The 25277-nt window shown below is 39.5% G+C and overlaps 1 protein-coding gene across 1 annotated transcript; it reads right to left on the reverse strand.

Moving 5' to 3' along the window:
• Positions 1 to 6769: 6769 nt before the first annotated feature.
• LOC147635355 (uncharacterized) lies at positions 6770 to 9825 on the reverse strand. Its single transcript, XM_086802599.1, has 4 exons — positions 9620 to 9825; positions 8957 to 9067; positions 7708 to 8866; positions 6770 to 7630 (listed from the first exon to the last, which is right to left on the reverse strand). Exons 1-4 carry the CDS (start codon positions 9710 to 9712, stop codon positions 7197 to 7199), a joined length of 1797 nt encoding a protein of 598 aa, XP_086658725.1. The 5' UTR covers positions 9713 to 9825; the 3' UTR covers positions 6770 to 7196.
• Positions 9826 to 25277: the final 15452 nt, after the last annotated feature.

The following is a 25277-nucleotide window of genomic DNA, read 5'->3' on the forward strand; positions in this document are numbered from 1 at the left end:
GAAAGTATTGGTGTGGGTTTGGATGGTGAGTAATCACAATCCGTCTTGGGGTGAAGCCTCTCCAGGTGTGGTCTCACAAATCTTGTGCTCCATGTGGAACCACTCTAGCCGGGCCCTAGAGTGGGCATACTCTGGACTCCATCTGTCACATGTATGAAGGTATCTACTGCTACAAGATGGGGGAGGGGTATTGTCATTGAGACATGAAGAAATATGAAGGGAAGCACCTCGAGGCTAGAGGACACCAACTCCCCACCCTAATCCTTATGGGGCCAGAGCCACCCAACTCCATCTATGCTGCTAGAGCAGCCAAAAATGAGTGACCATGTCAGTAATCTAGAGGTCCTACACAAATAGTGGGAGAGCTGTACTACCTCTTTTGTGAATGGAAACAAACATGGACTCCGAGCTACATACCATCCTTGGAGAGCCACGCTCAAGGGGAAAGAGAAGACCATCGCGCTACTCTCGAGTTAGAAGGCCTATGAAAGGCTTGGAGTGATGTAGAACTACACAAATGCATCTGGAAGCCACCATATCCTTGAAAATACCGACTTCCACAACAAGAAGACATCGAAAGAGACTATAATCCATGGGGTGCCCCAAGACTCAAGTGGGGGTTGGAAAGGGGGACTTAGGGGGGGGGAGCATGCAATAGAAAGGAAGCTATGGCCATCTCAACAAAAATCTTAGTAAAATGGTGAATCAATCGGCACACTAAGCTAGTCTGATGGCTCCTAGATTGGGCTCGGTTGATGGATGCGACATGCTTTAACAGAGGCATATGGGGGGGTACGAGCAAGGTTTGACAAGGAAGGAGGGGGGAATAAGAGAGGGGGGTAGGGGGTGATGAGGGAGGGGTTATGCAAAGGAAGAGGGACCAAGTTGGAGGAAGAGGGGGGCTCTTAAGGGTGGTAGCGAGATGACAACGAGTGGTTGACTAAGGGACCGGGTCCATCGAGGGTGTGGAAGGGCCAAAAGATCTCCGTGGTACATGGAGATCACGCAGAGGATCATGACAAGGTGACGGTCTCTAGAAAGGGGAGACTAGACTGGGTCCCAAGATGCGATAGGGGGCCCCAACACCAGCTAGGGACTGCTTAGATAAATGCTCAAAATGGTTCTTTAACATAACCATAACCTCCTAGAGCTCGCCAACTTGTGAGGGCCCTCACCCTCTTTTTCTATCATAATATGGCTATAACGGAAGACTCATTGAAGGTGAAAAGTCTCACCTAGGGGCCTCATGCTCAGCAACAGCCTAGCATTCAATATCTAGCAACAAGCTTTACGTAGTTGCACAAAAAACCTCTCCATACTAAAATAGTGTATGACCCCTCCTAATGCATGCCTGCCCCATAATTTTCACAAGTAAGAGAGTTGATTGGTAGCTCCCGTGAGCTCAACCAACATCTTACTTCTCGATTATGAAGGCGACAATCTCGACACATTTTGACTAACATTCCTACATCCTAATAACTTAATTTACTAGTTTATCCTCGACACATTCTAACTAACATTCCTACATCTTAATAATAACCTAATTTCCCAGTTTATTCTCGACACATTCCTACATCCTAATATCCTCGATAATGAAGGATAACTATTAACATGAATGAATACTTAAGGCTTGGCTAGGTTATATTTCTTTCTCTTAAGATTGACTCTAGAACCCATCAATTCTAACACGTTTAGGTATATTTACTCATAGAAACACATGTCAGAGTGGACTATCTTTAACCCATCATTACTGAATCAAGCTTTTGTGTACTGCTAAAAAACTATTAAAACTCTTAATTCAGCCCACGAAAGCACTCCATTATCTTTGACACATGTGCATAGGCATCCTTTGATTAATAGCGAAACAATCAATTGCTCAAGAATGCATCAATCCAATGCTCCCATGAGATTTCTTTTTTTTTTTTTGCCATAACCTTCTTTGTTTATGGAGCCAAATCTCAATGGAAAAAATAAATGCAAAGCCCATATCTCCACTTGCCCCATTATACCAATGCAATACCAACTCCATTATGTCGATGGAGTGCGTTGAAGCATGCCGATTCCCGGTCCAAGCTCTTCCCAACTCTCTTACTCAAGTATGATATCCAAGGGCAAGAGTTTGGACCATGTCTTCACCACCATTTTACCTAATCCCTTTCCGTACCGCTTTCCCACGGCACTCACAACATGGAAAGTTCAAAATACACTCTCCTTGGCCTCTTCTCTTTATTACCAAGGTACTTCTACCACATATCTAGCTTTCTACTTATTCAAGGATCGAATGAAATCTTAGAAATGGATGAGAGTAGATCACTTATAGATGCATGCCAAATCATTACAACTCATAAGCATAAGCTTTACAATGTATTTGATACCAAATCTTCACCCAAGGCTCAAGGAAACAAATGAAAGCCATCCATATGAGTCATAGCATATCTCCCTATGCAGACAATGTGCCATAATCAATTCCAAATTCACCACAATGAAATCAATCTTGACCATTGTTGGATAAATGTAATCCCAACTCCTTAGTCCAATTTAATATATGGTTGATAGGCTAGTGGTCAGTGGTGGTTGGTGTGTAAAGCCTACAAATGGTTGGTGCATGTTGTTCATGCAACTCATGCAACTAAAAATAGGGTAGAGGAGTCTCTAAATAAGGTACAAGTCGTGATCAAGTGATTATGTAAGTTTGGTTCATGTCTAATCACAATTAGTGTCTTTTTGTGTTAATCTCATATCAATTTTCTGCATATACCAATTTTTGTCCCTCATATTCATGATGTCTTGTACAATCTTTGATCCACCTTGAGTATGTTTTTGATCAATCTTCATAGCTTAGTTATCATATCCAATATTTGGTATCAGAGCTTGACTCAATTAGGTTTAGTTTATTAGCAAAAACCCTAATTAATTTCTTAATCACCATAGCTAGTTTTTTGCTGTTTGAACCACTTGCTGTAGTTTGCTTCCATGCTTGCACTTGAGTGGATAAAACCCTAATATTTTGGTATAGGATCTTAGCTTAGCTCCCACACATGCTACAACTTCAATCTCATCGCCTAATTTTAACGGAGCTAGACGAATTTGTAATCGCTACCAGCGCAGGCCGATTTCTGTAGGCCGATTTCTGTTCAGCGCAGCCATTCGTCGTCGTCCGTACGAATTGTGCCAATTCCTCTGAGGTGTTGCAAGTCTATCAAGTGAAGATTGAGCATATCAAATCTTGTGATATTTAGTGCACTGTAGCTTCTGTACGAAGCTAATTTCCAGTCGCCCCTTTTCTGCAATTTTTGCTCCTCCAACATGGTGATACCAATTTTGATCTATATTGATGATATTTTTACTATTTGGGCTTAAATCATCTATGTGAGCAAGTTCTCAACATTAATCATCATATTTCATCATCATGAGTTCCAAATTTCCCGACAAATTCAACGGAACTGGGTTCCATACTTGGCAAATCAAGGTGAAGGGCTACCTCATGAAGAAAAATCTGTGGAGTATGGTCAAGCCACTTACTGAAGATGAAGCTAGTATTTCTGCTACAGCTACAAGAGCTACAACGGCTGCACTTCAAGCAAAAGATGAACAAGCACTTGGTATTATCATTACTGCTTTAGAAGATGATTTTATTCATTATATTGATGATGTTGAGTCAGCTATGGAAGCTTGGGAATTATTAGAACGTACTTTTGGTGCAAAGGCAAAGCATTCCAAGATCAGTTTGAAGATGCAACTCTTTGATCTAACCATGGAGAGTAATGAAAATTTAGCAGCTTTGATTAACAGGTTGAAGAGCTTAATGACACAGTTGGTTTATGTTAAATCTCCTGTTCCTGAAGAAGATGCTATTGCTATCCTGCTTAAGAGCTTACCTTCAAGCTTTAGACAAATTGTGACAGTACTTAAAGAGAAGGAGCCAGTCCCTTCTTTGGAAAGTATCATAAATTCTTTGCAGGAAGAAGACAAGAAGATTACAAAGGATGTGATAGATCCTTATGCATATACTGTTACTACGACATCGGCAAAGAAGGAGTGTACTATTTGTGGTCGTACAAATCATCTTACTAAGGATTGTTTCTCCAAACATAGAAGAAGATTATTGAGTGTTTGAAGCCTTGGAAGATCCATTTTCATCATTGCTTAGCACACATCATATCTTTTGCATCCAATATACGTTGTAGCGAGAAAATTCAGCCCTCCTTACACCAGCTTCTAGTAGTGAAGTTTGGGAGAGAAGAAAAACACCTTGCCAAGCTTGGAGATGCTACAAAGGCTCACAAATAGGCCAAGAAAGGGTAGACAAGGGCTCATAGAAAATGGTTCCCTCCCATGGAAACTAGGGCTCGTAGAAAATAGGCTCAAAAGATGCACAAAAATTTCAAAAATTAGGGAAATTTCAAGAAACTGCAAAAAGTGAGTTGAGCTTATCAAGTATGGCTAGTTTTACATCCAAGATGGCCAAGAAACTCCCCAAAATGGATTTCTCAAGAATTTCTTGCAATGATTAAGAAATTTATAGAAATTAATTTTTAAATTAGTGACTAATCAAAAAATTAATGAGAAATGGATCAGAAGAAAACTAGGCTCTAATACTAATGAAAGAAAGTGACTAGCCATTAACCTAAGAAATATGGATTAACAAGGATTAAAAAAGATCAAGAAAGGATTAACAAAGATTTAGAGAAAGAAAGAGTGATTTATCATTATCACATGATTACCAAAGTTAGCCCGAATTATGACCTATGTTGGTATATATACATGACCATACTTTTCACACTATGATTAATAATGTCCATGGGCATGGTCAATTGGCCTTGGGCCCATTATTACATATGAGACCACATCACTTTGTTACACCTCTCCTTCTTACAATATGACCTAGATATTAGTGAAGATCTAACACATGGGGATATAGGTCTAACATAGCAAAACCCAAAAAGGGATGCAGACCCCACTGTAATCATGGCCATCTTTCATAACATCATTTATCTTACTAACTACATAGCTATGTACACATATGGCCTACATCCTTCTTTACTTCAAATCATGGTGTTCAGTACTTATGAACTTCACCATTCTTAATGAGAGGGAAGAGATGCTGGAACTTTTCATGATACCTCATGTTCCCTACACATCTAGTTTCGAAACCATAACTAATAGTTTTGCTTTCCAGACTTAGTGGTAGCTTGAGGCATATGATACAAGTTTTTAATTTTACATAAGAGTTCCCTATATCATCCATATGGTATACTAAAGCTCTATGAAAAAATATATTAACATCTTGAGCAAATATAGTATCTGTAGTTTATGATTTTATTATTAAACATATCGAATGTCCAATACTAATAATCCCCGAAGATAAAAATGGATATCAATATGTTTCTTAGTACCACCAAGCCCCCACCATCACACCCACATCTGAAGAATATAAAGAGGGGGGGGGGGATAACCCTTGCAACTATACTACTATGGATAAGAGCATGGAGACGTATACTCAATCCAACCACAACTACATTTGAAGACATGATAGATACATCATTTTCGACCCCACATCCTTATTTCTTAGTAATCAAGCCTTTAGGCCTTAACAAAGTTTTGAGGATAGAACTTACATTGGGTGGGGGTGATATTAACCTATTATTGGGTTAGCAAAAAAAAAGACACTCTCTACAAGACAAGCCAAGCAAGTATCGTGCTAATATAGATTTTTTTGCTAACCTATTATTGGGTTAGCAAAAAAAAAAAACACTCTCTACAAGACAAGCTAAGCAAGTATCATGCTAATATAGATTTGAGGTAATAGTACTTATAGATTATAAAAAGGATGGGCCTTTATTTTTAATTTAGAAAAAGTTGGGGGCAAGGGGAGCTCCAACTCCGTATTTTGAATAATTTCTATCTAAATTAATAGTTTTATCTATTTATAAGTAATAGATACAACATATATGCATGCAAACAATATATACATGTATGTGTATATCATGTGGAGAGAGAGAGAGAGAGAGAGAGAGAGAGAGAGAGAGAGAGAGAGAGAGAATTCTTATCTTTATTCATTACATGAAAATTTATCCTACAAATTTACATGGGCCTTTCTAGGATTGTTACCATGTAGATTTTGGGTTGAAGTTAACATAAACATACATTTAATAAACTCCTTATTTTTAACATTCAATCCCAACCTACGATTATCTTATATACTTTCTAAAAAAACTTTGAGACCTTGCCTATCCTATAATATTTAGTACATCATAGACATTACCCTCCACCTCTATAAATTAAGTCGTAAGCACATTTTCAACTTATGGTTCTTCATACATAGAACATGTTCCTTTCATTGTCTACTCACACAAGCCACATAATGCTGAGTAGCTTCTCTTTGTTTACTCAATAGGATTACATATTGTAAAAACTTTCTTTAAGAGTGATGTAGTAGCAACTAGACAATGGGTCATGACCACTCTAAAATGATTACCTACTTCTTTATAGTAAACCAATACTTGATATATGAAGTGCTGTTAGAATTGCATAGAACCACATGATATCAAAAAAGATAACATTTTTTCTCCTATAGCCCTCAATATAAAGTCTTTGATGAGCAAGATGATAAAAGATTCTATGTGAATGTCTCCCAAGTAATCAGGAGAGAATTAAACAATATCTCCCAAAGTTTTCAAAGTCCAATCCCTAGGGAATTTCTTCATTGAGATTTCACTTTTACCACTTAAAACTAGAATTAGAGAATCTACTTCTATCTCCTAAAGTTTTCAAAGTGCAATCCCTAGGGAAGTTCTTTATTGACATTTCACTTTTACCACTTAAATCTAGAATTAGAGCATCAGAAGTAGATGTGAATTCATCTAACCCTATAATTGGGACACTACAAGGAGCTAAGGAGCTGTAAGTTCACCTAACACTAGTATAGAGCATCACAAATAGCTAGAATTAGGGCATCGCAGGGAGCTGTAAAAGTTCATCTAACACTAGTATTAGAGCATCACAAGTAGCTGTAATGCTAATGAGAATTTGACGCTAGATGTGATGGGATAAACAATTAAAATTTTACATGGAAGTGGAAGAAGAGTTTCTTGAAAACCAATGTATAGGCCCTAATGGTCTGCTTGATTAGCTATATAAATCCAACTGGAGGGATGGTACCTGATTGTTCATCAACCCAAGGCTGTACAGATGCATCAATTGCACAGCTTTAAGCCCCTTCTTTGCAGCCCTTTTGGAATAAACAGACCCCCTCGCTGCCTGTTTTCAATAACTGGGTTGCCATCACTTGCACCTGTTGGTGTTTCCATCTGACTATCCGTAAACAAAGATTTGCACACATTAGCCATGCTTGCAAATTCCGCTTCCATCCTGCACCACAGCTCCCTCTTCAATGTCTGCTCACCCGGCAGAGGGGCGCCTGGTTTCCTCACTGTTGAGAGCTGCAGATCTACTAAGGGGGTTCTTTTGATGGATTCCCGAGGTTTTCTCACAGTTGAGAACTGCATGTCTGATGATGGAGTCCTTCTGACTGATTCCAGGGGCCTCGGAAGCTGGCCAGGTTTCTTCAAGCTTGTGAGGTCCATGTCTTCACAGGATGCATGATCAACTGCTCTCTTTAGGAAGAGACCTGAAATACCCAAAAGAAAGAGACTAAGCTAAGTTGTAAAGAGCACATTGTGCTTTCTTTTGGCAGAGATTGATCACCTGGGGTTCTGAAAGGGCTCTTGAGAAGCAGAACAGGAGTCTGAAAGCTGTGCCCTGGATTCACTGTGTCCTCTATTTGATTGGGCCTCATCAATATGCAGGTCTTGGGAGGGGAGCTGACAAGCATTGGAGTGAGCAGCATTGCCGAATCCGCCAACTCATCCCAGTCCTCCTCTGTATGCAAGAACTGAGAGTAACGCTTCATCAAGCTCTGGGGAGGCAAAGGTGTGGCGAACTCCACACCATGCGGCAGCCTTTCAGAGCAACAATGGTGGGCCCTTGCAGATGCCTGATTTCCAGGCAGGAGAAGTTCTGAAGACAGAGGCCGAGGAGGATCTTTCTCCGGTGGGGAGAGGTGAGATGCTCGGAATTGCGGCGGGCTGAAGGCAGTATAGTATTCTGTGCACTCCTCCTTGCCCTCCTCCTCCTCATCCTTAGCAGGCTTGTGCAGTGAAGCTTGATTTCTCTTGACAATGGGTGTCAGCAGAAGCATGGGTGTCAAATCTGCAGAATGTTCTTCGGACCCAAAGAAGTTTGAATAGCGTTTCACTAAGCTCTGGGGAGGCAAAGGAGTGGTGATATCCATGATGTTTGAGCTCTCAAAGCTATGGTGCTGGACGCTTGAGGGTGTAGCTATGGCAGATAGAGGTAGGCTTTCCGAAATGCTCTCCTGCTCTTTGGCAGAAGATTGGCACAGCCACAATGGGGAAGCTATGGCAGGGGGATCTATGGTTTCCATGCTCCTTGCAGATGTATGACATGAGCTTGGCGAAAAAGATGCAGGAGGAGATAGGGTTTCCATGCTTTCCTGCTCCTTGGCAGAAAATCTGCGCAACAGTACAGGCGAGAAAGCTTTCTTTTGCTTGGCCATGGGCGTGAGCATGAAGAAATGCACCCTGTCAAGCCATGGCACCAATGGCGAGTCGCTAAGTGTCTGTTCTTTAACCACAGAGGGGACGTCGTCTACCTGCATGGCTGCATCCAGCAAAGTCTCAGAACGCACAGAAGACCATGGATTATCATGGCCAACAATCTTTTCCTTTTCATCTCCTCCTCTCTCTTCCCGCAATGGTGTCAAGTTAGCCCTCTTCTGCAGCTCCTGATCTTGCGTTGTTACTGCTGCTGCTCTTGTGGCATCCTCAAAGAGAGGAATCCATTCCTGTACTCTGCCATGGCATCTTCAGAAAAAGCTTTGCAAAAAAATTGATGGAGAACAGAGACAAAAAAAGCTTTGTGCAGAGAGAGAAACCTGCAGTGAGGACGCCATAACTGCAAGAAATTCAGAAAATCGGACCAAATCGAGGCCAGCGATTTGCCTGCGTGTGCCCATCTTGTGTGCTTTCAGCACTAGCTCATCGACCTGCAAAAACAAACAGCTTCAGTTTGCCATAGCAAAGGAAGAAATGGTTCCAACCCTAAAACTAACCCGTGAATTCAATCCTAACCCTAAACTAAACCTAAACATGACCATAACTATATGAATATAACCATAACCAAAATTTTCCATAGCTAAGGAGAAAAGAAGTTCCACCCCTGCCCCTAACCTAATCCTAACCATAACTCTAACTCTAACCCTTGCCTGTGGTCATAAAACCTAGTTTCTCCATTACAGGTCTCAAATTCTATATAGCCTGGGAAGAAAGGAGTTTCAATCGTAACCCTACCCTAATACATGCCATTAAAAAGCCATAACCCTTGCATGTTTATGCACTCTCTGGTCATGAAACTTTCCATATAAGGATGAACAGATCTACAGATTGCCATAAATGACAAGGACGGACGAATTCTGATGCCTCAGCACCCCATTTGGCACAGCTAAGGAACCCTAACCGTAAACCCTACTATGTCAATGGAATCTGGTGGAAAATCAAGAACAGAAAAATCAACATAGCACGGGAAAGGGGATGCATACCTGCATCATGGTCTGCGCGAGGGCAGTGTGCGCCCTGTAGAGATGCGACAGAGAGTCGGGACCTCCGTCGAGATGCTGGTGCCCACTGTTCATCTTCGTGGTGGGAACTACAGACCTGCGAGCTGGGCTATGGAGACAGACCTGCAGATTACGGTAAGCTTTGGCTATGACGACGAGGGAGAGACAGAGAGAGAGTGTGTGTGTTCGAATCTACCAAATAAAAGAGCCGTTGATAGTTGATTGAATAAATTTTGCTGTTAATAAATGAAAAACTTAATTTAGTTGTTAAAACTTAATAAGGTCCCCGAAAGATCTTTTCCCTCGGCTTTTATCAATTAAAATCCTTATTATGTTTGTTTACTCTCCCTTCTGATAAAACTTGAAGGTACAAATACCTCCAGATTTTGAGAAGTTATAGAACAAAAACTTTAGATTTCAAGATCTTCTTTTATAAATAATTTCGCAATTTCTAGATAAAGGTTTTCCACTTTTTGGGAAAATACCTTTTTTTCGAACATTGCTTGTTGGCACCGTCTTTGATCTATGTGCACTATCATGTCTCTCTCTCTCTCTCTCTCTCTCTCTCTCTCTCTCTTAGGCATCAACACAGCTGAAGAAGCAAAGCTGTGAACTTGCTAAAGTTCAACAGCACGTTAAGATATGGCTTGCAAACGACCTCACCTCAAGGGAGTGAACTTGCTAAAGTTCGAGCCGCACGTCAAGAAGGCAAACATGTCATTTTACGCGATGGAAAAGTTCTCATCCAAAATTCTCAAAATCCAAAACCAATTGCCCGCCCAAATGGAATCTATTGTTAACATAGCCACAGCAACATTCAACAACCTCCAATCTAACATTGGTGTAAATGTTGCATCTTCTAGTGGCATAGTAGGACTTTTATCTTTTAGCTTGGTTTTATGTTTCTTTTCTTAGACCAGAAATTTGGCGTAAGATCTTCATGGTCTTCATTTACGTACTTGATCTCATAGGCCATTGTGGCCTATTATCGACGGTAATATAACTTTCTTTCTTCTCTCTCTCTCTCTCTCTCTCTCTCTCTCTCTCTCTCTCTCTCTCTCTCTCTCTCTCTCTCTCTCTCTCTCTCTCTCTCTCTCTCATTCTCATTAGCAATAGGGACCTCTGTTTGTCTCTATTAGTGCAAACCCTAATCTCGATTTCTCGCATACATCGTAGAAAATCTCTTCATCTCTTCAAACGTGTGCATCTTGTCCATGAGGAGGAGCTAGGATTTGGAGGAGGTGGTCGGGCAAGGTAAGAGTTGCAACCATAGGTCTTGGTGAAGGATGAATAGAGGTGAGGTGTTGGCGTTGGGGAAAGAACTCGAAAAATGTGCGGCGTATCGAATGATTCATAATCTTTTCTAAGGGCAAACCTTATAGTTAATAATTAATACATAAACAAAAAGTAGTGAACAATATGTTTCACACCCACACTCTCCTCTTGGCATAAATAGGCACCCAAAACATTTGTTTTATGTCATTAAACAATTAGTTAGTTTTTTTAGAATGTTCTCTCAAGGTAATATTATATGTTCTCTCAACGTTTGTTTTATGCTATTAAATAATTAGTTAGTTTTTTTAGAATGTTCTCTCGACCTTTGTTTTATGCCATTAAATGATTAGTTTGTAGTTTTAGAATGTTCTCTCAAGATTTTATTGTTTTTGAAATAAAATGATTTTACAAATTTTTGAAATGAAATGATTCTGTAAATTTTTCTCTCTGCATAGTGCAAATCCTTCCCCCCACCTCTCTCTCTCTCTCTCTCTCTCTCTCTCTCTCTCTCTCTCTCTCTCTCTCTCTCTCTCTCTCTCTCTCTCTCTCTCTCTCTCTCTCTCTCTCTCTCCATAATACAGACAAAAGGCACGAGGGCACGTCAACGGAATGGTGGTTGACTAGGTGGTGGTCGTGGCATCTCCAACGAGTGGGAAAGTTTTGAACCTTATAATAGTGAAATGTTCAAATCATGTCTTAGGATAGGTCGGAAAGTTTGAACCGTATAATAGTAAAAGGTTCGAATCCTTAATGAACAAACATTGATATGAGTCTATCTTTATTCAGTTCATGGGTAATTTTACATAGCATGGTTTAAGACCCCTCAAAGAACAATGTTTTTATAAACCCAAAATAAAAATTTGATGTTGTTTGAACATGTTTTGTACGTGTACCTTTTCTATCTTTTTGCCCTTTTGTACAAATAGGGCCTGCAAGGTTGTGTCACTCCTCTCTCTCTCTCTCTCTCTCTCTCTCTCTCTCTCTCTCCACCATTGTAGATCACACTACTTGGGGCTTGTTATGTGGAGAAGGAGAGGTCTATTAGTTGAGGGAGAAGAGGGGCGTGGGACTGACACTCATCACTTGCATGGACCAAAAAGGAGAGAAGCGCGTGCAAAAGGGGGATGGTCACTGATCAAGCTTGGTAAAGGGAGCTTTTCTTGGCTATCCTCTCTCTCTAACTATTGCCACCACCATCTCTGCCCACCACCTCCCAGCCCAGCCCACACCACCCTCTCTCTCCTTCTCCCATCCTCTTCCCTCCTCCTCTCTCTTCCCTCCCTTTCCCTTTCCCTCTCCCACCCTCCCACTCTCACTCTCTCTATCCTTGTCTCTCTTTGCTAACACTCTCTCTCTCTTCTATTACCACCATCCATTTCTCTCCCTCCCTTTCACTCTCCCACCCTATCTCTCTATACTTCTCTTACCTCCTATCCTCCTCTCCCTCCCTCACTCTCTATATCCTCCTCTCCCTCTCTATCTTTCTCTGACCACTTATGCCCCTTCCCTCTCTTGCTCTCTATATCCTCCTCTCTCTCTCTTACCTCCTATCCTCCTCTCTCTCTCTTACCTCCTCTCCCTCCCTCACTCTCTATATCCTCCTCTCCCTCTCTATCTTTCTCTTACCACTTATGCCCCTTCCCTCTCTTGCTCTCTATATCCTCCTCTCTCTCTCTTTGCTCACTCTCTCTATCCTTCTCTTTACTCTCTCTCTCTCTATCCTCCCCCCTCTCTCTCTCTCTATCCATCTCTTTGCTCACTCTCTCTATCCTTCTCTTTACTCTCTCTCTCTCTCTCTATCCTCCCCCCTCTCTCTCTCTATCCATCTCTTTTCTCACTCTCTCTATCCTTCTCTTTACTCTCTCTCTCTCTCTCTCTCTCTCTCTCTCTCTCTCTCTCTCTCTATCCTCCCCTCTCTCTATCCTTCTCTTGGCTCTCTCTCTCTCTCTCTCTCTCTCTCTCTCTCTCTCTCTCTCTCTCTCTCTCTCTCTCTGCTAACTCTCTCTATCATTCTCTCTTCTATATATCTCTCTCTATCCTTCTCTTACCTCCTATCCTCCTTCCCTCTTTCACTCTCCACAATAACGCGATACTAGGTCATTCTATCGACAAGCATATCCCGTATCGCGTTGTTGTGGTCGTTTTGAGGGTGAAGAAAAATGCACTTTATAGCGCCTCATCACACCATTAAAACTATGTTTACCCTTTCGGTAAACAACCACAACAATGCAATATGGGACATTCTACATGGACTTTTGACACACATCGCATTGTTGTGGTTGTTTTGTGTCCATATTTGTTTTGTCATTTGAACTATATTCAACGGAGATTTTGTCAGAAATTAACCATACTTTTTTAATGCAAGAAGAGATATGGACTAAGGTACCAAGTTCGAGCTATCTACGCCAATTTTTTGAAGAATGCCGCTCTATGGTGAGATGGTTCGCTGTCACAAAGAGAGCGAAGCGCTGTGGCTATTGTGCTACCCTCCTTGAATGGCTGTCTATAAATGTTCATATTTTCATGTCACAGTTGTTTTACACAATGTGCTCATCACTCCTCCTCGATGGAGAGTTTGCAACAAATTTTTAATGCTTATATAGTGATATTTTAATTATGATTTGTCGCAAATTGAAAGAGATACGTTAAATGTTATTGCATAAATATCTTTGTAAGAAAAAGAAAAAGTAAAGTGAGACCTTGAGTACGACATATTGAAAACTTAAGAAAAGTAAAAATTACAAAGGAAGACATGATTTATTATGATCGCATTTATACATCAAGCTTTGTCTTTTTTGAGGACGAAGGCAGCTCTTCAACGGTGGGGGGAGTGAGCTCTTCTACAATGGGGGGAGGGGGATCTTATGTAGTTGGTTGAGGGATTGAGCTCTTGTTTTCCATAGGGGGAAGCTTCTTTGGATCCTTTAGCCCACAAGCCAGTGCATAGGCTGCATATGCTAAATAATAATTACTTCTTAAAAAAAGGTATTCGGGACCCTGTCCAAAGGTTCACAGAGCAAATTCCTTATCCAAAAGAAAACTTTGTCTACGTTCCACCTCATTAGATATCCCCCTAGATACCTTGAAAGAGCCTTCAATACATTAAGCACAGAAGCAACATTCTCCTTTGAGAACCTTGAATGGTAGACCAGCATATGGGGATATCTAAGGGACTTCAGATAATTGCAAAATGAGGAGTCATTTCCCAGTCCTCCCACATGGCAAGCTCTAGTGGCACGAAGGATAAATGGATCTGAATCCACATACAACTCTAAGATAAAATTTTAGAAATGATTAGAACTTGCCAAACTACTTACACATTAAATGGGCACACCCGCTTGAGCCTTGGTTAAGATTACACACACTCCTTTGTCAACACAGCCACTTTATCAACACACCATCCTTTGCTAACAGTGAGGTAGTGTAAAAACTATGGAAAAATCGTCTTTCCTACGCACAGAGGAGGTATTAGACTTTATGGAGCTTTTCGAGCCCCTCCAACACCTAGTGCCCCCTCAATCATTCGGAAAGAGACTGAACAGAATAAAAGTGCTCAAAATTTTGCAAGGTTTAGAGCTGGCCTGTAAGATTCCTCTCTCCAGCCTTTGAGATGTAAAGATGTGAGAACCTCCCTTTCAGTCTCTTATAATCATCCCCCCCTTTAGAAGTGGAAAAAGATCTTGTTTGACCCTGTTTTAGTCTAGAGAGAGATAATATTCTAGAGAGAGATAATATAATTTTAAAATATTTTTGGATAAATATTTTCTTCTAGACAATAGGAAGTGATTCCCTGAAACAGAATTTCAATATGAAATTCCTAAGTTGCATTAGATTTGGATGGTGGGTGAACCAAGGAGTCCCCAAGTTCAAAGTTCTAAGCTTTATTAAATTCTTTTGAATTTAAAAATGTGATATCCTTATTAATTAAGGTTGGAGAATAAAAATAAAAGAAAAATAATTTTTTTTAGAAATATCTACAAGAAAATATTAAAGAAAGACTCACATGAGGTGAAGGTTCCTTCAATTATGTATTTTCAGATATTTTAGGGGACTTTTTGGAGGTTTTGTAACACCTCAGGAGAGGGAAAACCCTCCATCAAGGAGGCGCCTAGAAATCACATCAAAGAGGTATTTTTTAAACTCAAAAATATCATAAAGTGGCTAAATATTTCATCTCTCCTCTTCCAAACTAAATCAAAAAGTGGGCAAAACTAGTCTAAAACTTGTCCAAAATGGATAAAACTGCAGCTGTAACCCTCTAGATCCCAGTTGGGCTTGGTTGGTGACCTCCCTCACCTATAAATAAATCCCCATTCCTTTGTATTTTCATCTTAGAGTAATTCTATGCTAGTGTAATTTTCAATTTAGTGTATTTTCCTCTTCCCTCTTCATTGGCCCTCCATTGTGAAGCTTGGGGCTTCACCAAACCTCTTCTTCTCTTGAAGATTACCCTTTCCCCTTGGTGGCCAGGCCTTTTCTTTGAGGGCTACACATCTTTTGCAAGGTAAAGAATCAAGCAAACCAAGGGTGAGCCTAAACAATGAAGTTTATGCTCTCTTTTTAATGTTAATCTTCTTCCTAACCTCCCTCATGCTTGGGAAGCATTTTATTTTATGGGTTTCCTCTTAAAACCATGCTTTTCTTAATTTATGATGAATTAATGTTTATGTTTAAGCTTAGGTTTATGCATAAACTAACTTTTATATTAAAAAGTGAAATTTTTAGCATTATCATTTCATAGAAAATGCGGAAAAACTATAGCAAAATTTTTATCATTAGAAAATGAAGGTTTATTTATAAATTTAATTTTATACTAAAAGTGTAATTTTGAGCATTCTCAATTTATAGAAAATGTGAGGAAGCTATGGCAAAATTTCATCTTTAGAAAATAAAGGTTTATTGATAGATTAATTTTTATATTAAAAGTGAAATTTTGAGTATTTTTATTTTATAGAAAATGTGAGAAAACTATGGCAAAATTTTTATCGTTAGAATATGAGTTTATGCATAAATTAAATTTTATGCTAAAAGTGGTAAGCATTCTCAATTATAGAAAATGTGGGGAAGCTATGGCAAAATTTATATCATTAGAAAATGAATTTATGCATAATAATTTTTATGCTAAAAGTGAAATTTTAAGTATTATCATTTCATAGAAAATGCGGGAAAGCTATGGTAAAATTTTTATCATTAGGAAATGAATTTACGCATAATGAAATTTATGCTAAAAATGGAGTTTTGAGCATTATTCATTTGCCAGAAAAATAAAGAAGATTATACATAAATTTTTATAGAGAATTATGGAAAGGATTATGAATATAAAAAAATGAATTAGTATGTGTGCATAAATATTTATGCTAAAAGAGGAATTTTCATGATATTTTATTTTGAGAAATCTGAGAAGAGAATGTGAAAATATTCATAGGGATGCATCGAGAAATCATGGATAAATTTTATTCAGAAAGAGGAATAACGAACATACTTACCTTTGGAATTATGAAGTATACATCTAGATTCTCGAAAAATAGAATCTTGGGTACATTTTGAACGGGGAAAGGATTTCCCAAAAAAAGATTAGAAACACGCGTAGTTGGATGAATGTAAATAATTATGACTGACTTATTCCTAGATTCCTTGGGAAAGGAATCTGGAATTCTTGAAAGGATCGAGGATCCAAAAGTGAACGAAAATTTAGACTTAGCTGAATTGAGTCGAGAAAAAGTTATCTTTAACTGAGCCAAGTAATTGGCTGAGACTTAGAAAGTTCTATCAATATAAAAAGTAGGGTAGCTGCACTTTAAACCTAGCTGATTGTGGAACAAAAATTTCGATAACTAGATCAAGGAAAGTTGATAATCAAACCTGATTCGCTCAAAGCAAAAAGAGACCATCTTATTTGTGGGAGTTGAATTGATGTAGATGGAATGTGTAGAATGATGTGAAGTGATGAGAAGCAATGTGCGGGATGTGTGGAATAATGTGGAGCGATGTGAAGTCATGTGTGGGATGTGTGGAATAATGTGGAGTGGTGTGAGAAGTGATGTGTGGGATGTGTGGAATAATGTGAAGTGATAAGAAGTGATGTGTGGGATGTGTAGATTGACATGGATTGATGTGGAGTAATGTGGAAGGATGTGGATTGATGTGGGTTGATGTGTGTATCGACGTGGATTAATGTGAATGAATGTGGAATTGATGTAGGATGATGTGAATGAATGTGGAATCGATGTGGATTGATGATGAGAATGAATGTGGAATCGATGTGGGATGATGTACCAGGTAATCTCTTTTTGGATGTGTTTCAAGAATGGTTAGGGTGAGTCATAACATTTTTGGCACAGTTGTTGGGGAGCCATCCCTTGGCTTTTTCCATTGTTTTTTCTCTAATCTATGCATTACCCATTATCTTGATTAATGGTTTCCCATGAATGTGTGATTTGGTGTAGAATAGCTCTCTTTTTCATTTTTGAAAAGAATGCCTTTTGCTTAATTTGTTATTTTTGTTGTTGTTATTGTGGTTTTTCATGTTCTTGAGGCTTGCACATAGTTTGTATTAGGCTTAGTTTGCATCCATTGCATCAAACAATCCAATAGAATGTAATATTTAGTGAATGATAGTTCTCTTTAGTGTTAAACATAGAACTCAAATTATTAATTTTAGCTTAATTGTGTGTTTGTTGTTGAAATTGTTTGCATTAGAGTGTTAGAAAGCATTAGGAGTAGCTTAATATTTCAAAAAAAATCTTAAAACCATTAAAAAATCCTTGAATTTGACTAATTTCTCTTAATGGACTAGTTTTTGTCATTAAGGGTGATTAATCTTGTTTGAGGCAAAAAATCTTGTCATTAAGGGTGATTAATCTTGTTCTCAAGAGGTAAAAAAATTAGAAAATGTGTTAATTGGGATCTAATTTGATCATATGCGTAGTCGAAATTGGTGTTTTTGAGTGCTTTGAGAGCATCTAGATGCATCAAAACATCTAATTATATCAATTTTTTTATTAATTGGAGAAATTTGACTCTCTTTGCTTAATTTTACCTTAAAAGAGGAGACCATAATTAAGAGTCTAATTAATCTCCTATTTTAGATTAATTTACACATTTGTTGATACACAAAGATTAGCATTCCCTTGCTCTATCCAATGATGTGCTCAATTGTGTGAATTAATTAGGGATTAGTGGTTAATTAGAGTCCTTGATTCATGTAAAAGAGGGAAAGATTATGCAAACCATGAAGGCTCCATTGTATTTTTGATGTCATGCAAGAGAGACAACGTTTTTATAGAGCTCATAGTTTAAAGCTTAAGCAAGAGCAAAGGCTAAAGCTATGATGGATCAAGATAGACCATAAGCTTAATCAAAGATATGATTAATGATGATTAAAATAGATTAAGAGAAGCTAATGACAAGCTTAATTGCACACAATTTTGATTAGGATAACCACGAGTGTTTTCATTCATAATGATGAGCCCAATATATAGGTTAAGTACAATCCAAAAAAAGCCAAAGTTAACTCCTCAATTACCTTCAGATTCTCTCCCAGAATCACTTCACACTCCAATAGTCACTCTCCCTGATTCTCTCTTCATGATTCTAGCTCCATAAACTATGGTGGGCTAATTGCTACCACTTGGATATGTAGAGATTTCTCAATGATTTCCATTCTAATAAGCCAGTTACTCTTTGGTGAATACAAATAACATTTGATCAATTCTAGGCCTTATGCCCCATTATCCTCTAAGGCTAATACATGAGCATTTTGGTTGTTTGAGCAATCAGAAAGACTTGGTTAAAGAATCACATAATTATTGGAGAAATTGATGATTGGACTCACCAATCGGACATAAATTTTATGCAATCAGTGTAATTGGCATAGGGCAAACTAGTTGGGTGATTGAAGGAGATCAGAGAGTCTCAGACGGCGACGATGGGCGGTGATTGGAGTTCCCAATTTCAACAAGGATTTGTAGATTTGACCAAATCTAGATGATTTCTTGATGAAACTCCCTAAGAATTGAACCACGACAAGCTTAAAAGGATGAATTGAAAGATTCTATGATCAGTTTTACCAAATATGAGTGATTCAATCAATTTTATCAAATATGAGTGATTCAATCCAGCATTCTTCTCTGTGTTGGATTTGTGCTGCCTATAGTTTTGTGGTTTCTCGATTGAATTGAGTCAGACCTGCTTTGATACCATGTTTGAGCTCATTGTTTAGAGCTCAAGCAAGAGCAAATGCTAAAGCTATGGTGGATCAAGATAGCACATAAGCTTAATTAAAGACATGATTAAGCTCGATCACATGCCAATTTGATTAGGAGAATCATGATTGCTTTTATTCATAATGATGAGCCTAGTATATAGGATGAGTATAATCCAAAAGGAGCCAAAGTCAACTCCTCAATTAGCTCCCAGATTCTCTCCACACTCACTCCACTATTCACTCTCCCTGATTCTAGCTTCACGGCGGGCTAGCTAATTGGCATCTTCCTTTCCACTTGCATTTGTAGAGAGAGAGAGAGAGAGAGAGAGAGAGAGAGAGAGAGAGAGAGAGAGAGAGAGAGAGAGAGAGAGAGAGAGAGAGAGAGAGAGAGAGAGAGAGGTATTAACATCGGTAGAATGCAACACGAGTGCATATATGACCAACGGTGGGACTTGAACTCGGGTAGAGAGATTCCTTATAGTAATTTCCATTCTACTGAGCCAGTTACTCTTTAATGAATACCAATAACCTTTGATCAATTCTAGACCCTATACCCCATTATCATTTAAGGCTAATACATGAGTATTTTGGTGCATATAAACGTTTAGGAGAAATGCTAGAAAAACAAACATTTAGGAGATAATTCTAGACCCTATGCCCCATTATCCTCTAAGGCTAATACATGAGTATTTTGGTGCATATTTTAATAAATGCTTAGGAGAGATGCTAGAAAAACACACAACCTTTAGGAGACATGGTAGAAAGCACACAGCGCACACAATGTTTGGGAGACATGCTAGAAAACACAATACACACACGTCACACACAACACACACACGATATGCTAGACTTGTGTGGTTGAGAGGAATTAAACTTGATGGATTGACACTTGGGAAATCTTAAACTAGCCACCATGTCCACAAGGCATTCTTGTAAGAATGGAAATGAAAAGGGTTATAAGATTATTCCCTCATTAAGGGAGAAAAAAGAAAACTAAAATCAATAATAGTATCTTGCAAGGGTGGAAGGCTTGGTCGCTTCTTTCTGCTCCTTTCTCTCTTTAGCCCATCTCCATTCCTTTCCATCTTTAGCCCCACACCTCCTCATTCATGTATAAAGAGGTCTAAACCAGCCATTCACAAGGCATTATTGCCATCATTATACTGTCAAAATCACTTGAAGAGAGAAGAAGTGGCCAACTCCTTGAAGGAAGGAGATTATTTAGAAATTTCTAAGCGGTCACTCATTTCAAGTATTCCTAGTTAAATCAAAGGGGCAGGCACATTTTCCTTGTCTTTTTGTCTTAATTTGTTGAAATCAATCTCTTTGATTAATGGTGGGTGATTAAGCTTGATTTGCCTTAGCTATTGCTTAGTTAATCACTCTAATCAAAGTTTGATGGCTTATTTCAACACAACGCTAAAGGGTATATATGATTGATTATAATAGCTTAGAACCTTAATTTATGGATTAGCAAGATTAGGAGAAAAATTCCTCGCTAGTCCTCCAACCTGATGGATTAACACTTGGGAAATCTAAAACTAACCACCATATCCACAAGGCATTCTTGTAAGAATGGAAATGAAAAGGGTTATAAGGTTATTCCCCCATTAAGGGGGAGAGAGAAAAAAACTAAAATCAATAATAGTAGCTTGCAAGGTTGGAAGGCTTGGTCACTTCTTTCCACTCCTTGCTCTCTTTAGCCCATCTCCATTCATTGCCATCTTTAGCCCCACACCTCCTCATTCATGTTTAAAGAGGCCTAAACCAAGCATTCAGAAGGCATTAATCGCCATCATTATATTGTCAAAATCACTCAAAGAAAGAAGAAGTAGCCAACTCCTTGAAGGAGGGAGATTCTTCAAAAATTTCCAAGGGGTCACTCATTTCAAGTATTCCCACTTACAAATAAAAGGGGTAGGCCCATTTTTCTTGTGTCTTTTTGTCTTGATTTGTTGAAAACAATCTCTTTGATTAATGGTGGGTGATTAAGGTTGATTAGCCTTGCTATTGCTTAGTTAATCACTCTAATCTCTTTGATTAATGGTGGGTGATTTAAGCTTGATTAGCCTTAGCTATTACTTAGTTTAATCACTCTAATTAGATTTTGATGGCTTATTTCAACACAAGGATAAAGGGTCTATATGATTAGAACAACTTAGAAACCTTAATTTATGGATTAGCAAGTTGTGAGAGAGAAAAGGAATTTAGCCAAAACACAAAAATCAAGGTAGATCTTTCTAAAATCTACAACCCGTAGATCTTTCTAAAATCTATAAGATTACCCTCTCACGAGCCCTTCCAAATTTTTGTTAGATTGTGAGATATTAGAGCCTAAATATGACAACTAGTTCATTTTTTATAGGTTTGAGCAATTTTGTGTTTTCCTATTTTAGAGACCCATTTTAACTACTTTAGTTCATTTTCTAGAGACTTTTAGTAAGATCAAAATTGTAGACAAAGTTATCTTAAAAAATCTTTTCTTTAGGATCCTTTTAAAATTCTAACCAGAAATTGGAGCTATGGACCCCCAAAGTAGGGCTATCATACCTTAAAAAATTTATAATTCCTAAGCTATGGCCTAGTGTGATGAAACCTATCCATCATATGAGTGTCATAAATGAGACTAATGAGATGACTAATGGCCTAGTGTGATGACACCTTTCCATCATATGAGTGTCATACATGAGACTAATGAGACGACTAATGGCCTAGTGTGATGACACCTATCCCATCAGAGTGTCATACATGAGACTAATGATGTAAATAGATATTGTAGACATAAAGTAAAATCCCTAAACGATAAAAAAATAATGTTCTGCTTAATCTTATAGTTAGAGACTCATTAACATAGATTGGACCATATTAATTAGGATAAGAAATGTTAACCCCAATTAAGGTTTGAGAGACCTTAAAGAGATGGAAGTTTGAGTGGGAAAGCTCTTGATTGGGAATTAACAAGAATATGGAAAGAAGACTTGATTTCATAGAATTATGCTCGATTTGTTAAAGAATTGATCACATGGATGCTTACGAACATGTGCATGTGAATTTCAATTGAAGTTTAAATTTGTGAATATGTACTTAGAGCGCATTTTTGTAATGTCTTGTATGGAATGTGTATGTAGTTCCATTGGTGGACCCTTGTTACCCCTTTTTTAGCATGGATATGGAAAGAACCCTAATGTTGTGAGGGGGCACCTACTATTTATGGGATGGGTCCACCTAAGCCCACTACTTAGGCCGTTCATGATGCGGGTTAATACTAGGAATCTAACGAGTAGGACTTTTACCCCTTCGTAGTTAGATTGAGGGGGTAGGGTCATACAACTATGTTGCTTGCATGATGCAGAGGAAGGTTAACAAAATCACACCTATAGGACCCCCAAGCACATGGCTCCTTAATCAACACCACCAATTAGTGCTCGAAGGCACGACAAAAACCAAGGGACAACACCAACTAAAGTAAGAGAAGATGCCCATTTCCATAAGCAAAAACATGTAGAAAGTAGGGTCTTAAACCCTTAGTGCATGCAACAATCCCTCATTCAACTAAGGTTCATTTTTAGTGCAGCTCGTGTTCAACTAAACGTTGCATGTGATGCTTAATAAATAAATAAATAAAGCATTTTTGTGGCATATTAATATTCATGTAGCTACTCAAAAGTGAATATACATTACCAACACCCAAAAATGGGCATCAATAATTGTACATGATAAGTTGATTCCTTTGAGTATATCCCCCCCTCACACAAAACCTTTTGGCATGGGAGCCACTTACATCCCTCCCCTCCATGCTTAACTCTACTCTTCGGTCTTGCTAGTGACCACCCTTGATCCATTCATGAGAGAGCCGACAGGTCACATAAAAGAATGATTCTGCACGAGTGTGATTTTTGAGGGAGCTTTTCTTGGCTATCCTCTCTCTCTCTCTCTCTCTACTTGAACTATCTCTCTATAACTATTGCCACCACCGCCCGGCCCAGCCTCCCTTCCCTCTCTCTCTCCTTCTCTCACACTCCCTCCCTCTCTCTCTCTCTCCTTCTCTCACACCCTCTCTCTCCTCTCCCTCTCTCCCACCCTCCCTCTCTCTCCTTCTCCCACCCTCTTCCCCTCTCTTTCACTCTACCACCCTCCCTCTCTTTCCTCTCCCTCTCTCCCTTTCTCTCTCCCACCCTCCCTCTCTCTCTCTCCTTCTCCCACCATCCTTCTCTCTCATCTCTCCCACCATCCCTCTCTCTCTCCTCTCTCCCTTCCTTTCTCTCTCCCACCCTCCATCTCTCTCTCCTCTCTCCCACCCTCCCTCTCTCTCCTTCTCCCACCCTCCTTTTCTCCCATCTCTCCCACCCTCCCTCTCTCTCCTCTCTCCCTTCCTTTCTCTCTCCCACCCTCCCTCCCTCTCCTTCTCCCACCCTCCCTCTCTCTCATCTCTCCCACCCTCCCTTCTCTCCTTCTCCCACCCTCTTCCCTCTCTCTCTCTTTGTCCCACCACTGCCTAGCCCACACTGTCCTCTCTCTCCTTCTCCCACCCTCTTCCCTCCCTTTCACTCTCCCACCCTCCCTCGATCTCCTTTCCCTCTCTCCCTTTCTCTCTCTTGTTAAAATTACAGCAATGTGATGAGCTATGGTGGATCAAATGCTAGAATCAACATCATTAACAAAGTGATTAGCAAATAATTAAGACGTGATTAGTGAGTAATTAACAAATAGCTTAATGTAGGCATGGATAATCAAAAACCAGCAAATTTTCATCAGTGATTAGTGAGTAATTAACAAATAGCTTAATGTAGGCATGGATAATCAAAAACCAGCAAATTCTCATTAGGCCAATGCCTCAATTTATAGAGTTTACATCCAAGCATCTAATCCTACAGATATCTCCTTGATTCACTCCACCTCTTTTGCTTGATTCTCTCTACCTCTCCCAGAATATCTCCACAGTTCCTAAATCTTCTCATGCTACCCTTTATTCTCTCCCAGTAGATTCTTCTCACCTTTTCATAGGTTCTCTCACATTTACACATTCTCTTTTACAGCCTCTAGCCAAGGGCTTGTTCCTGCACACACCCTATTCACTTGTATATTTCAACACCTCCCCTCAAGTGAATACTCCTAGCACACCTGGACCCTATACCAAGTTTCCCTCTTACTTGATAATCCGCGACCAGTGCCTCAAGTCCCTAAACTCATAGTCCTTGACACACTCTCTCTCTATGTGTCCAAGGCTACTATAAGTGCCCGCGACCTTGACTAAAGTGCTCACACATACATCTACCACGTGGCCTACATCATCGGTGGCTCAGAGGTGGTTTTACTTTGTTGGGGCAGGTTAAATTGGGTTGTGGGGTCTCTCTCTCTCTCTCTCTCTCTCTCTCTCTCTCTCTCTCTCTCTCTCTCTCTCTCTCTCTCAGATTTTCACATGGCTCCTCACTCTTTGGAGCCTCACATCTTCTCTTGTCTTCAGTCTTCTTGTCGTGGCAGCTTCTCTTCACGCGTCCATGTCTACAAAGATTTCAGCATCTTTTTCGAAGCAGCCATTGTACTCAAGTTCCTCCTTTCTATATATTCTGTGATACACCAGTTTTGCATCCCTGACCTTGTACTTTAGCCACTCTTCAGCTTGGGCTATCCTCTGGTCACACTCACATTTTGCCTTAGCAATTTATTTTTTTTGCAGGGCCTACTTGTTGGCTTCTGCAACATCTCTTTTCTACAAAGAGAAAGCACTGAGTTAGGCTTACGTATAGAGCCATTGAGTTATGCACTTAGTTAGGCTTTCCTATGGAACCATTGAGTAAAGCACTGAGTTAATGCCTAAGTTATGCAGCAAGGAGAAAAGGGAAGGAGAAAGGCTTACCTCCAGAAGGGCCATGTGAGATCCCTGCTCCCTCTGCGCATCAAACTCTGGAGTGCTGGAATGGAAGTAGTAACCTTGCGTGCAGGGCAGAGCTTCCCACTCGGGGCCTCGCCCACGAATGTCTGGCTAATCCCTTGGTTCTTCCAAAACCAAACCCGAAAAAAACTTCCCTCGTCCAGAAAGCATAGGCAATTCCTCTAGGAAAATCTTCTAACATAGTCAAGGGCCTTAACTATCCTTTGTATTCCGATTGTATTCCGACCGAACCCGCGGGTCACATGGCCGAATCAAGGGAGGAACTT

The sequence above is a fragment of the Cibotium barometz genome, chromosome 9, assembly GCF_041138505.1.
Source record: "Cibotium barometz isolate CiBa-2024 chromosome 9, ASM4113850v1, whole genome shotgun sequence".
Taxonomy (NCBI): Eukaryota; Viridiplantae; Streptophyta; class Polypodiopsida; order Cyatheales; family Cibotiaceae; genus Cibotium; species Cibotium barometz.

Excerpts from the sequence above, each read along its gene's own strand:
- LOC147635355 (XM_086802599.1), bottom strand. The coding sequence starts at position 9,712 with ATGAACAGTGGGCACCAGCATCTCGACGGAGGTCCCGACTCTCTGTCG. Across the intron at positions 8,867-8,956 it reads TTATGGCGTCCTCACTGCAG|GAATGGATTCCTCTCTTTGA; the intron begins GTTTCTCTCTCT and ends GGCAGAGTACAG. Across the intron at positions 7,631-7,707 it reads GAGCCCTTTCAGAACCCCAG|GTCTCTTCCTAAAGAGAGCA; the intron begins GTGATCAATCTC and ends TGGGTATTTCAG.